The sequence below is a fragment of the Chiloscyllium plagiosum genome, unplaced genomic scaffold, assembly GCF_037043375.1.
Source record: "Chiloscyllium plagiosum isolate Xiang-an unplaced genomic scaffold, Cpla_swu_hap1 HiC_scaffold_10, whole genome shotgun sequence".
In the NCBI taxonomy this organism is placed as follows: Eukaryota; Metazoa; Chordata; class Chondrichthyes; order Orectolobiformes; family Hemiscylliidae; genus Chiloscyllium; species Chiloscyllium plagiosum.
The window spans coordinates 4,795,073-4,812,350 of record NW_028270148.1 but is presented as its reverse complement, the minus strand read 5'-3'; the positions used below and the strand labels follow the sequence as shown (position 1 = coordinate 4,812,350).

At 42.9% G+C, this 17,278-nt stretch overlaps 1 protein-coding gene across 1 annotated transcript in view; it reads right to left on the bottom strand.

Moving 5' to 3' along the window:
* Positions 1-17,068, bottom strand: part of LOC122552551 (immunoglobulin superfamily member 3-like) — a 58,596-nt gene extending 41,528 nt beyond the window's left edge. Inside the window, 4 exon segments of the mRNA XM_043695247.2 lie at positions 312-656; positions 5,558-5,902; positions 10,969-11,313; positions 16,609-17,068. Coding sequence (XP_043551182.2) covers positions 312-656; positions 5,558-5,902; positions 10,969-11,313; positions 16,609-16,762 — 1,189 coding nt within the window. The 5' untranslated portion in view covers positions 16,763-17,068.
* Between the last annotated feature and the right edge of the window lie 210 nt (positions 17,069-17,278).

The window sequence follows — 17,278 nt, the reverse complement described above, 5'->3', positions numbered from 1 at the left end:
ATCAAACAGCCTCCTCAGAAATGGAAGCAGAAACAATCACTGAGTGTTATTACTTGAATGACAAAGTATTATTGAGGAAATAGTGTTCAGCTCAAGTACCAGATGATGGGGAATGGACAGAGGTCCATCAGGTGGTCACTCCATCTGAGGTCCAGAATGAAATTTCACGAATTGGTTCATGAAATTCCAATGACAGGACTTTTAGGGATACAAAAATGTAGGGAATTCAAGACAATCACAAACTGATCTCCAATTCATTCATTGAGCAAGAGGTTTTAGTTGGAAGAGATTGTTATGAAAACTGTACTTACTGATAATATTGAGCTGACTTCCTCTCCCATAGATCTTTCTCCACACTGAGCAGTAATAAACCCCAGCGTCAGTGGGCTGCACATTGGTAATGGTCAAAATAAAGCTGTTATTGGAGGGGTCTCTGGAAGACTGGATTCGCTCAGAGAATCCTGGGCTCCATTGTGTGGAGCCATATTTACTATGTGTTAAAATTTGCACTTTACAGCAACCTGTTTTTTGATGGTACCATTTAACAGTGGTGCCTGTCACTGCAGCATTTCTCATGATGCATTGTAAATGGGCAGTTTGACCCTCGGTAACCCATTCCAGGCTCGGAGACTGGAGAAGAACTGGAGGATTTGCACCTTTAGGGAAGAAAATATTGAGAATTTCAGAATCAGTTCTCCTGGTTACAATGTGCTGCCAGTTGTTCAAAGAGATAGATCAGGTGGAACACATTCTGAATTAAATAGGGAACTGGTTTAAGATTGAACCAGTGGAGTTGAAGCAGATCAACGAACCATGTTTGAGTAATTAAATATCTTTAATAACTATTAATGTAAATATTAAAAGACGAATATCTGGATCAAAGTGTAGAGTGACATTGCCTGAATTATGGAAGGTCCATGATTACAGCTTCCAGCCTCAGACTCTCCCCATTACCTGTCTCCATCAGATTCTCCAAACTTCTCATGTATGCTGTTCCCTTCTCCCTGACCCACCCATCGCTCAGGTTCTGCAGCCTCTTCTGGGAAGCTCCCTCATTCACCCCATTCTGCTCACTGTTTTCCTCAGAATGATCACCTTTCCCTGAACCAGACTCTTCACAATCCTCCCTGTGTAACTCACTCTCCAGCAAGTATTCTGGTCTGGGGACTGATGTGAATGATGATCACTTGGGGAGACGAGTCAATATTACCATGGGAACCCCAGCTATATCAGGGGCTCATGATGTTCATTGAAAAATTGAATTGAATTTAATTGAATTTACTGTATGACAATGGATTGAATGTTCAGAGGAATAGATACGTGTTGCTGCACCCACAGGAAGGAACCCATTTATGGTACTACCTGTCTTGTCCCACTGTCAGTGAAATTATCGAGTGACTGGAGAACTCTCTGAAAAGGGTGAGGTTGAACAGTCAATAGTTCCACTCCACATATATCCCAAATTACAGAAGCAGAAGGAGAACTGTGCTCAAGCAGTCAGAGTTTAGGAAGCTAGGAAAGGAATCAGCATTTCCTTCCAGTACCATGGATAAGTGAGTAGATCAGTAGAAGGATCAAGCAGATGGATGGATAGCTGGACAAATGGTGCAGGAGGGAGAAGGATGTGAAATTCCTACAACAGTGATCCTGTGGAATTGATGAGAAGGTGACACCTGGAGAGCACAGAAAGATTGCAGCTAACTAGAGCCAGTCTTTGTGAGCAGATTCCTGAGTGCTATTAGTGGGAGCTGGGGATAAATTAACTTGGCAGGAGTCTGGGAACCAGAAGGAAATGTCAGACACAGCCAGCTTGAAAGTACAAATTCATAAGCTATTGGGTGTTTTCATAGTAATGTCACAATGTCTAAATTAAAGTTGATGATCAAAGGGATTACTTAAAACTAAGTAAGTTTCAGCTCATTTATCAAGGGATACCCTCAAAGAGGCTCAAATCTCTGAAGACAGAAAGAGTTAAGTCAAACTTATCAATGTGATGGAAAGGATATTTCCTGGGAGATGAATATCGAAAATTGATGGTATTAGAATAAATGTGATTTTATTGTTTCCATGTGCTTTCAAATTTCATTGAATTAGTTTATATGCAATTAGTTTGGTTCATTCTATTTTATCTTAATCTCTTATATGTAATAAACTTCTGTTTCATTGTGAATACAAAATCTGCAACCTTATATATTTGTTAGTGAAAGACCACCTCATTCAATAAAAGTAATGATAATTAGAAACACCAAGTCGGATCGAACAATTGAAAATTGAAACGACAAGGAAGAAACTGACCTGGGTATTGGTGTAGGAAAATGCAAGATGGTAGGGTCAGGGATTCAGATAATGCTGTGACAGTGAAATTAATGAGAATGGAATCATGGGAGCATTCAGAGAACTGAAAGGCTTGTTATGATGATGATGAAGCATTCGGGACGAGCAAAGCAGATAGCCTTAACATATCTCACACAGAAAATTAGGGTGGGGAAATAGTTAGCTGGAAATCCTCAAAGAAACTGCAGGAATAAAACATCTTGCTGATAGAGCAATAAGAAGTGAAGAACAGCCATAAAAATATGTTATCACTATAACGGAAACAGGCTGCAACTACAGAAAGGACCATGTTTCCACTTTAATGATATGAGACATACCAAAGAATAGAGAACAATACAGCACAGGAACAGACCCTTTGGCCCTCCAACCTGCACCAACACATTCACCCCTCTGTACTAAAATTGTCTTCACTTTCAGGATCCATATCCCTCTATTCTCTTCCTATTCGTGTATTCATCCAGAGGCTTCATGAATGCTGCTATTGTGTCAATTGCCAGAAAGTAAACAGGAAACTGATTGCAGCCATAGGAATATCGAAGGTATCTTCAGAAAAGGGAAAATTGCAAAATTAGTCACTGTTATGATAGGGTAGGACAGAGAGTACATGATCTTCTGAAAATACAAATGAGGGAGAGGGAGCTCAGGACATTCCTGAGAATTTGTCTTTGGATATTAACAAGGAGCGTGAAAGCACTGGAGGGTCTGAGTATTGTATCTCAAAAGGGAGTATTTTTGCTTCAAAGCAAGGAGTTAAACAAACAAATATCTTGAAAAGTGTTTGGTTATGTCTGTCACTGGTGCTGCCTGATGGTCCTGTTGTCATCCAGAGACGTTCATGAAAGATAAAATTGTAATTGGAGGCATTCATAGGGATTACAAACCAGTTCCAGTCACATAGAAGTGGATGATCAAGTGACTTAGTCAATGTAGATGTTGTAGTGGGAGGAGTGTAATACATTTCCATTGGGAGAACTGATAACACTTTGTAAAATGATCAGGCAGGTTATAGAATATTAACCTTACTAAGGGTACTGGAAAAATATCAGTAAAGATGAAATACAAGAAGAGCAACCTGTGTTGTGATTATATCTCAGGTTTACAGAGTTAGACCAATGGAGAAAGCATCCTATAAAACAAAGAGTTGATTTGGAATTTCAGTTATCAGATTTTATTTTCAAAACTGTAATTTAAAGAATGAAGTTAAAGAGAATTCAGCTGACCAGATTCAGAAAATATGCTTTGGCATTGATACATCAATTGGATCTGAACTGAAAGAGTTTTATCCAAATGCCTCATCAGAAATGGAATCAGAAACAATCCTTGAGTGTTCTTGCTTGAAAGACAAAGTAGAAATGAGGAAATAGATGCAATATGCAGTCCCCCCGTGGCTTCACTCTCCTTTTAATATCCAAAGACAAATTCTTGAGCTCCCTCTCCCTCATTTTTACTTTCGGAGGATCATGTTCTCTCTGTCCTACCCTATCACGACAGTGATTAATTTTGCAATGCTTCCTTCTCTGAAGATATCTTCGATATTCCTACAACTGCAATCGTTTTTCATTTACCTTTGAGAAATTGATACAATTGCAGCCCCAAATGGAATGGACCATGGTGCATCAGGTAGTCACTCCATCTGAGAAACCAGAATGAAATTTCGTACATTGGCTCATGAAATTCCAATGGCAGGTCATTAATGGATGAGGAACACACGGTCTAATTTATTAAAATATTTGTTTTGGTCAGGATTATATAAACATGTTAAATTTTAACAGACAAGCTGATAGATGTCAGGATTTGGGGATTCCCCAACCCTCAATTAAAGCTTCACCTTTAATTCCAATCACAGCTTTTGAAGAACTATTTTGCAGAATCTTAATAGAGCCTGACCTTAACCCAGGAATGTCAGCCAATGGGTCAATGCAGTGGTTCAAGTAGGCAGCTCAGCGCCACCTTCTCAAGGGCAGTTCAAACATAGAACTGTGCAGTACAGTTCAGTACAGTACAGGCCTTTCAGCCCTCGATGTTGTGCCGACTTGTGGAACCAATGTGAAGTTCATCTAATCTACACTGTTCCATTTTCATCCATATGTTTATCCAATGACAATTTAAGTGCCCTTAAAGTTGGTGAGTCTACTACTGTTGCAGGCAGTGTGTTCCCACGGCCCCTACTAGTTTCTGAGTAAAGAAACTACCTCTGATATCTGTCTTATGTCTATCACCCCTCAATTTCAAGCTATGTCCCCTCATGCTAGCCTTCACCATCCAAAGAAAAAGGCTCTCACTGTCCACCCTATTTAACCCTCTGATTATCTTGTATGTCGCTACTAAGTCACCTCTCAACCTTCTTCTCTCTAACAAAAACATCCTCAAGGCCCTCAGCCTTTCCTCTTAAGACCTTCCCCCCATAAATCTCCTTTATACACTTTCCAAAGCTTCCACATTCTTCCTTACGATGTTGTGACCAGAAATGGATGCAATACTCAAAGTGCGGCCAACTAGAGTTTTGTACAACTGCAACATGGCCTCATGGCTCTGAAACTCAATCCCTCTATCAATAAAAGCTGACACACCATATGCATTCTTAACAACCCTATCAACCTGGGTGGCAACATTCAGGGACATGAACGTACATGAACACCGAGATCTCTCTGCTCATCTACACTACCAAATATCTTACCATTAGCCCAGTAATCTTTATTCCTGCTGCTCCTTCCAAAGTGAATCATCTCACACACTTCTCCATTTGCCACCTCTCAGCACAGCTCTGCAGCTTATCTATGTCCCTCTGTAACCTGCAACATCCTTCGGCACTATCCACAACTCCACCAACCTTAGTGTCATCCACAAATTTATTAATCCATCCTTCTATGCATCATCCAGGTTATTTACAAAAATGACAAACAGCAGTGCCCCCAAAGCAGGTCCTTATGGTACACCCCTATTCAAGGATGAACCTTTCCTATCAACCACCATCCTTTATCTTCTTTCAGCGAGGCAATTTCTGAACGAAACTATTAAGGGTGAGCAATAAATGCTGGCACAGCCATGACACCCACATTGAATACATTTCAGAACCTTAACTTGGCTCCCTCCCCACAGTGAATCCATCCCCAAGATCACTCTCCATCATCTCTTCAATCTTCTTGATCACAAACTGATCTCCAATTCATTCATTGGGCATGAGGTTATTACAGGAGGAGATTGTCATGTAAATGCTACTCACGGTTTACAATGATTCGGCTTCCTCTCCCATAGATACTACCCCGCACTGAGCAGTAATACACGGCAGTGTCATTGGGTTGAACATTTGTGATGGTCAGAATGAAGCTGTTACTGGAGGAGTCTCTCGAAGGCTGGAATCGCTCAGTGAATCCTGGGCTCCATTGTGTGGAGCCATCTTTACCATGTGTTAAAATTCGCACATAGTGACTCCCTGGTTTTTGTTTGTCCCATTTAACAGTGGTGTGTTTCACTGCGGCATTCCTCATGGTGCACTGTAACCGGGCAGTGTGACCCCTGGTGACATGTTCGAGACTCGGAGACTGGAGAAGGACGACAGGATTTGCAACTTGAGGGGAAAAGATCAAGGATTTAAGAATCAATTCTCTGAGTTACAATTTGCTGCCAGTTGTTCAAAGGGACAATTCAAGTGGAACACATTCTGTATTAAAAAGGGAACTTGTTTAAGATTGAACCAGTAGAATTGAAACAGAGAAAACAAAAGATCTTTAATTCATGAAATAACTGTAATAACTATTCGTGTAAACAATTAAAGACCCTGAGACCATAAGAAATAGGAACAGGAGGAGGCCACTCAGCCCCACAAGCCTGCTATGCCATCTAATAGGATCCTGACAGATCGACATTCCTCACGACCACTTCCCTGTGATTTCCCTGTAATCCTTGATTCCATGACTAACCAAGAATCTCGCTGTCTCAGACTTCGATATACACAAGAATTCAGCCCGCCCACAGCTCTCTGTACCAAGGAGTTCTAAAGATTCACAATGCACTGACAGAAGAAATTCCTCAACACCTCAGTTTTAAATTGATGCTTCATAATTCTGATACTGTGTCCTCTGGACTTAGACTCTCCCATGAAGGGAACCATCCTCTCAGCATTGACCCTGAGAAATCCTTTAGGAATCTGACATTTTTGAAAGAGATCACCTCTCATTCTTCTAAACCCCAGTGAAGAGATTCCCAATTTACATTTTTATTCATTGTGGAACATGGGTGTCACTGGAAGGGCATTTATTGTCCGTCATGAGTTGTCTTTTAGAAGGTAGTGGTGAGGTGTTACCTTGAACCATTGTAGTTCATGTGCTGTAGGTAAACCCATAAGTCCCTTAGGAATGAAATCCCAGGAATTTGTACCCATCTGGGCAAGTGGGGAGCATTCCATCACATGCCTAGCCTGTACCTTGAAGATGGTGGACAGATTTAAGCAGTCAGGAGGTTAGTTACTTACCAGAGTATTCCTTGCCTTTGACAATAGACAATATGCAATAGGCAATAGGTGCAGTAGTAGGCCATACAGCCCGTCGAGCTAGCACCATCATTCATTATGATCATGGCTGGTCATCCTCAATTAGTATCCTGTTCCTGCCTTATCCCCATAACCCTTGATTCCACTATCTCTCAGAGCTTTAGCCATCTCTTACTTGAAAGTATCCAGAGACTTGGCCTCCACTGCCTTCTGTGGCAGAGCATTCCATACACCCACCACTCTCTGGGTGAAGAAGTTTCTCCTCAACTCTGTTCTAAATGGTCTACCCCTTATTTTTAAACTGTGTCCTCTGGCTCTGGACTCACCCATCAGTGGAAACATGCTTCCTGCCTCCAAAGTGTCCAATCCATTAATAATTTTATAAGTCTCAATCAGACCCCCTCTAATCCTTCTAAACCCAAGCATATACAAGCCCAGTTGCTCCAATCTTTCAACATTTGCTAGTGCCGCCATTCCAGGAATTTACCTTGTGAACCTACACTGCACTCCCTCAATAGCCAGAATGTCCCTCAAACTTGGAGACCAAAACTGTACACAATAATCCAGGTGCGGTCTCACCAGGATCCTGTACAACTTCAGAAGAACCTCTTTGCTCCTATACTCAATCCCTCTTGTTATGAAGACCAGCATGCTATTAGCTTTCTTCACTGCCTACTGTACCTGCGTGCTTGCTTTCATTAACTGATGTACAAGAACATCTAGATCTCATTGTACTTCCCCTTTACCTAACTTGACTCCATTTAGATAGTAATCTGCCTTCCTGTTCTTGCCACCAAAGTGCATAACCACACATTTATCCACATTAAACTGCATCTGTCTTGCACCCATCCACTCACCTAGCCTGTCGAAGTCACCCTGTATGCTCATAACATCCTGCTCACATTTCACCCTGCCACCCAGCTTTGTGTCATCAGCAAATTTGCTAATATTACTTTTAATGTCTTCATCTATACCGTTGATGTATATTGTAAACAGCTGTGGTCCCAGCACCGAACCTTGTGGTACCCCACTGGTCACCACCTGCCATTCTGAAAGGGACCCGTTTATCACTAGTCTTTGCTTCCTGTCAGTCAGCCAATTTTCAATCCAAGTCAGTACCTTGCCCCCAATGCCATGTGCCCTAATTTTGCTTACTAATTTCCTATGTGGGACCTTATCAAAGGCTTTCTTAACATCCAGGTACACTACATCCACTGGCTCTCCCTTATCCATCTTCATAGATACATCCTTAAAAAATTCCAGACGATTAGTCAAGCACAATTTCTCCTTCAGAACTCCTTACTGATTCTGACCTATCCTCTTACAGCTATCCAAATGAGCCGTAATTTCATCTTTTATAATTGACTCCAGCATCTTTCCCACCACTAACGTCAGGCTAACCGGTCTATAATTCTCTGTTTTCTTTCTCCCTCTCTTCTTGAAAAGTAGGACAACATAAGCCACCCTCCAATCCACAGGAACTGATCCTGAATCAATAGAACATTGGAAAATGATTACCAATGCATCCGTGATTTCCAGAGCCACCTCCTTAAGTACCCTTGTATGCAGACCATCAGGTCTCAGAGACTTATCAGCCTTCAGACCTAACAGTCTATCCAACACCATTTCCTTCCCCTTCAGTTAATCCATTACCTAGATCCTTCAGCCACTGTTACATTTGGGAGATTGCTTTTGTCTTCCCCAGTGAAGGCAGATCCAAAACACCTATTCAACTCTTTTGCCATTTCCGTGTTCCCCGTAATAAATTCATCTATTTCTGTCTTCAAGGCCCCATTTTAGTCTTAACCTTTTTTTTTCACATACCCAAAAAAGCTTTTACTCCCCACCTTTTGGCCAGTTTACTTTCGTACGTCATTTTTTCTCTGGGTATTGCCTGTTTAGTTAACCTTTGTTACTCTTTAAAAGTTTCCCAGCCCTCTGGCTTCCCGCTCATCTTTGCTACGTGGTACTTCTTCTCTTTTATCTTTATACAGTCCTTATCTTCCCTAATCAGCCATGGCCGCCCCTGTCTCCCCTTGGGATCTTTCTTCCTCTTTGGAATGAACTGATCCTGCATCTTCTGCTTTATATCCAGAAATACCTGCCATTCTTGCTCCAGTGCCACCTGCTAGGGTATTTAACCATTGAACTTTGGCCAGCTTTTCCCTCATAGCTCCATAGTTCCCTTTGTTCAACTGCAATACTGACACTCCCGATTCTCCCTTCTCTGTATCCCTTTGCAAATTAAAGCTTATCATGTTATGGTCACTACCTCCTAATGGCTCCCTTACTTCAAGGTCCCTGATTGAATCTAGTTCATTGCACAACACCAGATCCAGAATTTCCTTCACTCTGCAAAGCTCCAGTTCAAGCTGTTCTAAGAATCCATCTCAGAAGCACTCTACAAACTCCCTTTTTGGGATCCAGTACTGTCTGATTCTCCCAATCTAGCTGCATTTTGAAATCCCCCATAACAACTGCAGTAATATCTTTGCAACAGGAGAATTTCAACTCCTTATTCAACTTACACCCAACATCAAGACTACTTTGAGTTGCATTCTAGCCAATGTGCTTATATTAGATTAGATTAGATTCCCTGCAGTGCCTAACCAGTCCATACCGAACCTCTGAAGAGTAACCCACCCAGACCCATTTCCCTCTGACTAATGCACCTAGCATATGGGCAAATTAGCACAGCCAATTCATCTGACATGCACATCTTTGGACTGTGGGAGGAAACCCATGCAGACACAGGGAGAATGTGCAAACCCCCACAGTTTCTGGTCAATGGTAACCTCAAGGATAATGATAGTGGTGAATTCAGTGATAGCAATCCTATTTGAATGGCAGGGGGTGGTAGTTAAATTTTGTATTATTGGAGCCTGGCATTGTTTGACATGAATGTTGCTTTCCCCTTGTCAGCGCAAGCCTAGATATTTTCTCAATCTTGTCTATTCTGAACATGAACTGTTTCAGTATCTGAGAAACTGCAAATGGTGCTAAACCTGTTCAGCCATTGCTTGTAGGACAATTTCTTGGTGCCAGGATCATCCCAGTGAGCCTTCTCTGATCTCCACTAGTGAAATGATTTATTTCCTTAAAAAGAGGAACAAAACAGCTCACTGTGCTCTAGATGTGGTCTCACCAGAGCCTTGTAGCACTGCAGTAAGACTTCCTAACTCTGATTGGCTAACCTCCTTTAAATAAGGGCCAGAAGGCACAGCAGGGGCTGAATTTACAGTGACATTGCTTTAATAAAGGGCATCTCCTGAATTCAGCTGCCAGCCTCAGACCATCCCCATTCCTTGTTCCCACCAGAAGCTCCTCGCTCCTCGCGGTTCCTTCTCCCTGTGATGTGATTGCACTGGAAGGAGAGGATACTGCCTGGGATGGAGCACTTCAGCCATGAGGAGAGGCTGGATACACTTGCAGTGTTTTCTCTGGAGTGAAAAGATTGAGGGATGACCTGATTGAGGAGTATAATGTGATGAGTGATATGGACACTGTGGATCGAAAGCGCATGTTTTCATTTAATTCAAAAATCAATAATGAGATGTACAGTTTTAAAGTGAAAATCAGGAGGTTTTGAGGGGATTTGGGAAAACATTAAATGGGCCGAAGGGCCTCTTCTCTGCTCCATCAATCGACGACTCTGTCTCAGCTTCAAACCTAGTCTCAGCTGTGGGAGCTCACGGAGGTTGGGTTCCTTCCCTTGCCCCATATGTGATGTGGAGTGGTTCCCTTTAACCTGGATGTGCGTGCCCCTTTGTGCTCTATGGTTTATTCCCAATCCCTGGGAGATTCTCTTGCAGATGTGGCATCTCACAGAGCAATCTCCCTGACTCTGCACATCCAGCCCAATGGCACTGACACCCTTGTGAGTTGAATGGAATTAATGTCACTCATTCTTCAGGAGAAAGCTCCACATTTCCCACAAGATTCTCCTCCCATTGCCGCAAAAATATCTCTTATCTCCCACCATTCACCAACATTGAACCTGAGCTCAGCTTCCTCCCTACAATGAATCCATCCCTGAGGTCACTCTCCATCATCTCCTCAAACTTCTTGAAAACAAACTGATCTTCAATTCTTTCATTGGGCAAAAGGTTCTTGCTGGTGTTGATTGTCAGGTAAACTCTACTTACTATCTACAATGAGCTGGCTTCCTCTACCGGGGACATTACCCGAAACCATACAATAATAGACCCCAGTATCTCTGGGCCTCACGTTTGAGATGGTCAGAATGAAGCTGTTACTGGAGGGGTCTCTGGAAGGCTGGAAACGCTCAGTGAATCCTGGGTACCGTTGTGTGATGTTCCTCACATCATATGTTAAAATCCAGACCACCTTAATCCGTCTTTCCAACCGATACCAGTGTACATCGATGTGTGTCACTGCAGCATTCTTCATGGTACACCGTAAACGGGCAGTGTGACCTTTGGTGACCCGTTCCAGGCTGGGAGACTGGAGAAGGACTGACACATTTGCACCTTCAAAATAAAAAATACCAATAAATAAACAACAGTCTGATTGTTTGGTCTTTTCTACACCTACGGCATGGCTGAGGGAAATTGGATAAGCTGGGCAGAATGAAGACAAATGTGAGGGTCACGAGGTGTGCCCCTCCAGCTCCGGGTAGATAACATGGAGTCAGTGATGGTCCCAGGGTCAGTCTAAGGTACCTACAGCTCAGTTAGTGAGTCAGGGTGGGTCCCACTGGAATGTTGTGTCCCTTGTCCAGCAATATTCCATCCCACTTCAGGGGAGATGGAGGAGGAGATGCAGCACGGATATGAAGGGTGAAGAATGAGAGACTCCAGCACAGCAATCTCTGATTCTGGATGGGGGATCAATTTGGTGATGACACCAAGATAAGGAGAAAAGTGAGGTGTCAAGAGGAGATGAAGAACCTGCAAAGAGAGAGTCACACGTGAAGTGAGTGACAAAATGTGGCAAATGGAATATAATATTGTAATATGCAATTTTTTGGGGGGTAGTGTAGAATTTATCGAGTAAGTTGATCAGAGGAATTAGAACAGGAGTAGGCCATTCAGCCCTATGAGGCTGTCCACCATTCAATGGAGTCATTGAGTCACAGTGTCATACAGCACAGAATCAGACCCTTAGGTCCAAACAGTCCATGGTGAACATAATCCCAAACAAGGCAAGAACAATGACTGCAGATGCTGGAAACCAGATTCTGGATTAGAGTGGTGCTGGAAAAGCACAGCAGTTCAGGCAGCATCCAAGGAGCAGGGAAATCGACATTTCAGGCAAAAGCCCTTCATCAGGAAAGAGGCTGAGTGCCTGAAGGGTGGAGAGATAAATGAGAGGAGGGTGGGGTGGAGAGAAAGTAGCATAGAGTACAATAGTTGAGTGGGGATGAAGGTGATAGGTCAGGGAGGAGGGTGGGGAAAGGTAGCAAAGAGTACAATAAGTGAATGGGGGTCGGATAAAGGTGATAGGTCAGAGAGCAGGGTGGAGTGGATAGGTGGAAAGGAAGATAGGCAGGTAGGACAAGTCATGGGGACAGTGCTGAGCTGGAAGTTTGGAACTGGGATGAGGTGGGGGAAGGGGAAATGAGGAAACTGATGAAGTCCATATTGATGCCCTGGGGTTGAAGTGTTCCGAGGCGGAAGATGAGGCATTCTTCCTCCAGGCATCGGGTGGTGAGGGGTCGACGGTGAGTGGGAGGGGGAGTTTAAATGTTGGACCACAGGCGGTGTGGTTGATTGGTGTGGGTGTCCCAGAGATGTTCCCTAAAGCGCTCTGCTAGGAGGCGTCCAGTCTCCCCAATGTAGGGGAGACCGCATCGGGAGCAACGGTTACAATAAATTATATTGGTGGATGTGCAGGTAAAACTCTGATGGATGTGGAAGGCACCTTTGGGGCCTTGGATGGAGGTGAGGGAGGAAGTGTGGGCGCAGGTTTTGCAATTCCTGCGGTGGCAGGGGAAGGTGCCAGGATGGGAGGGTAAGTTGTTGGGGGCGTGGACTTGACCAGGTAGTCATAGAGGGAATGGTCTTTGCCGAAGGTGGAAAGGGGTGGGGAGGGAAAAATATGCCTGGTGATGGGGTCCATTTGGAAGTGGCAGAAATGTCGGCAGATGATGTGGTTTATGCGAAGGTTGGTACGGTGGAATGTGAGCACCAGGGGGGTTCTGTCCTTGTTACGGTTGGAGGAGTGGGGTCTGAGGGCGGAGGTGTGAGATGTGGACGAGATGCGTTGGAGGGCATCTTTAACCACGTGGGAAGGGAAATTGCAGTCTCTAAAGAAGGAGGCCATCTGGTGTGTTCTGTGGTGGAATTCGTCATCCTGGGAGCAGATCCGGTGGCGGTGGAGGAATTGGGAATACAGGATGGCATTTTTGCAGGAGGTAGGGTGGGAAGCGATATAATCCAGGTAGCTGTGGAAGTTTGGGTTTGTAAAAGATGTCGGTGTCAAGTTGGTCATCATTAATGGAGATGGAGAGATCCAGGAAGGGGAGGGAGGTGTCAGAGATGGTCCAGGTAAATTTAAGGTCAGAGTGGAATGTGTTGGTGAAGTTGATGAATTGCTCAACCTCCTCGCGGGAGCATGAGGTGGCGCCAATGCAGTCATCAATAATCCCAAACAAAACTAGTGCCAATATCCCTCCAAACCTTTCCTTTTCATATACTTATCCAAATGTTTTTTTAAACATTGCAATTGTACCCACATCCAACTCTTCCTCAGGTCATTCATTTCACCCTCGAAATTCCCTCTGTGTAAAAGATTTGCCCATCATATCTTTTTAAAATCTCTCTACTTTTACCTTAAAAATGGGATCCCTAGTCTAGAGATCCCTCATCCTCAGGAAAAGACACCTTCCATTAACCCTTTCAATATCTCTCTTTAATTTATAACTTTCTATCAGGTGGCCTCCCAACCTCTTATGCTCCAGTGAGAAAAGTTGCAACTAATTCAGATTTTCTTTGTAACATAACCTTTCCATAGCCAACAGCATTCTGGTAAATCACTTCAGAACCATCTCCAGTTTAGCAATATACTCACTATAACTGGGCGACCATAATTGGACACAGTATTCTAGAAGAGGCCTCACCAATATCCTGCACAATCTCAATATCACTGCTGTCCCAACTCCTGTAATCAAAGGACGAAACAATGAAGGCAAGTATGATTTTTTTTAAACCACCCTGTTTACACGCAATGCAAACTTCAAAGAATTATGTACCAGCATCCTAATGTCCTCAGCTGAATAAAACATTCCTCACATCCACTTTCCTACACATTCCTGGAAACTGATCATGAAGTTATCAATCTCAGTCTTAAACATACACAAACTCTGCTCCCACAGCTCTCTGGAGCAAGGAACCCAAAGGCTCACAATCCTGTCAGAGAAGACATTCTTCCTCATCTCAGTCTTAAACTGGTGCCCCTTAATTCTGAGACTGTGGCGTCTGGTCCGAAACTCTCCCATGAGGGGAAACATCCTCTCAGCATTAATCCTGACAAGCTCCTTAAGTATCCTTCAGAGAGATTACTTCTCATTCTGCTAAACTCAGGTGAGTAGAGTCCCAACCTGTTCAGCCTTTGCTCATAAGACAATCCCTCCATACCAGGGATCATCCTCGTGAACCTTTTCTGAACTGCCTCCAATGAAGTAAATCTTTCTTTAAATAAGGTGAACCAAAACTGCTGAGAGTACACCTGATGTGGGCCCACCAGCACCTTGTCCAGTTACAGTAAAACTTCCTGACTCTTATACTTCAACCCCCTAGAAAGAAGTGCCAACATTCCATTAGCCTTCCTGATTACCTGTTAACCCTGTGTGCTAGCTTTCTGAGTTTTGTGCACAAGTTTACCCAAATCCCTTTGTGTTGCAGTTTTCTGCAATTTCTCTCCATTTAAATAATATTCTGTTATTTTTTTTCTCCCTTCTAAAATGAACAACTTCACATTTTCACACGTTATACTCCATTTGCCAGCTTTTTGCATACTTTCGTAAAATGATCGATATCTCTGTAAACTGTTTGTGTCTCTCTCACAAACTGCCTTTTCATTTATTTTTGTGTTATCTGCAAATATTCCTACATTAATATAAATTGTAAACAGATGTGGTCCCAGCACTAATCCCTGTGGAACCCCACTGGTCACTGTTCACAACCTGAAAATGAACCCCTTATCCCTTTTCACTGTTTCCTCCCCATGAACCATTTCTCTGGCCACACTAGTATGCTCTCTCCAATATTGTGGATTCTTATCAAATGAATTTGCCTTTTGTGAGCCTCCTGACCAAATCCCTCCTGGAAGTCCAAACACAAAACATTTACTGGTTCCACTCTCTCCAATCCAGATGAGACTTTCTTGAAAAACTCAAATAAATTAGTCAGACATGATTTCCTTTTCATGAATCCACACTGACTCTGCTTGATTAGATTATGATTTTCCAAATGTTCGGCTATTACTTCCTGAATATATTGACATGAATCCTTTTCTCCATCCCAGGGGAGGGGCTTGCCCTGATTGGAGTTTGGAATGAAAAGAATTTTTGAAACATCTCAGTTTCTTTGGACCTTGACAGGGTGAATATGGAAAGGAGATTGTTTCCCTTTGTGGGGGTGTCTGGGGTCAGAGGGCTAAAGCTCATAGGAATGGGTCTGCAATTTAAGATGGAGATGAGGAGGCATTCCATCTCTCAGAGGAAGTGAATCTGAGGAATTCTTTACCACAGAGGGCTGTTGAGACTGAGTCCTGAAGTAACTTAGAGTCGGGTAGCAACAGATTTTTAATCAGAAATGGAATCCAGGGTTATGGGGAAAAGGCAGGAAAGTAGAGATGGGGACTATCAGGGCAGCCACGATCTCACTGAATGGCAGAAACAACACAATGAGCTGAATGGCCTAATTGTGCTCTTATATCCTCTGGCCTTAAGGTCCAGTTTTGGCATTTAACAGGCTAATGGATGTTTGATTAAATATAAACAATGTGCAGGATGGTGGGGAAAAGGCAAGCATTGGCACTAAGTTAAAGTGGTCAGAGAGCTGGTGCAGATACAATGGGCCCAATGGCTTCCTCCTTCGTCAGAACATTCCTGTGATTTTGGGAACAGTGAGATTCCACTCTGTGCAGCAAATGTTGCTTCTTTTTTTCCATTTACTGGGCTCAGTTTGCAGCTGTTGTTCAAAAAAGGCAACCATATCTCAGCCAAATTTATTAAAATCACATTTCCTGCAGTTTCCCTCTTTTCGTTCTGTAGATGGTGAAATCCCCAATTTGTTCCACAGTCCATTTAACAGCTGGGAAATGGTGGAAGCACAGGGGGAGTCTAAACTCTCAGTGAGTGTGAGGGTGCAGCTTGAGAATAGAGAATTAATGTGAGTGTCAGCATCGGTCCATTGGTGAAATTCATTCTGAATCACAAAGCTGTAAATTCACCAACTTTATAAAACAGGAGGTTGTCTTTCAATCCACCCTAACGAGACCCAGTGAACATACAAACTAATCTAATCCACTCCAATTCCACACCTTAATGGAGCAGCCTGTCCCTCAATCCCATTCTCCCAGTAAATAAATAACAGAAAAAGATGGAAGGAACGCTCCATTTTCTGGTCTGTGTTCCCAGCCTGTGGAAAGCTCTGTGTCAGCTGCACCGAACAATCCCCAGACAGTGACAAATTTTCCTTGTGACTCTCCCTTCCAGTTCTCAACGTTCAAACTTAAAGAATTCACACAAATTCCACGGCAGCAGAAACCATAGAGAGGTCTTTTATAGCAAGTTAAATTTCTCCAAAGCAAACACTTACCAAAAGTAACACAGAGGGACAGGATCACAGCAAGTAGAGTTCCACTGATCATCTCAACAGACTGGCAACCCTGTTTCTCCACACAATTTATTGTATGTCCAGTTAATAATTCAAAACTCAAAGTGTCTGAGCCAATTGCAGCTTTTTTAATCATTCATTCTCAGAAGTTAAAGAAATTAAGCTGCCAGTAAAAAGAAAGTTCAACATGGTTCTCTAGCATGAGATGGGGGACAGCAGTTTGAACACATTCCTTATTCCATTTCTTGGCTTTCAATGCTTTTTTTCTAATTTTCTCTTAACCCTTTGGTGAACAGACATTACTGAATAGGTTTCCATGAAGTGAATCTGATAATATTTGTTGTTTATGATTTGTTGTCAGTGAATCTGCCCTGAGAATTATACAGTGGTGGTTACAATCTCTGCAACAATTATCATGACAATGGATCCTCACCCCAGATTATTCCAAACACATGAAAGGTGTAATGACAACATGCGTAATTTAAAATTCCACATTGTCATGACTCTCGGGAAATCAAGTCCGCTATTCCACGAATTGTTGCAATGGGGAAAGATTTAGTCAAACATTCCAAAGTCCCCAATTAGCCTGACCATGAAACTCAGGGTAAGTGTAAACACAAACCAGGTTACTGAACTGAGCAAGATAAACATA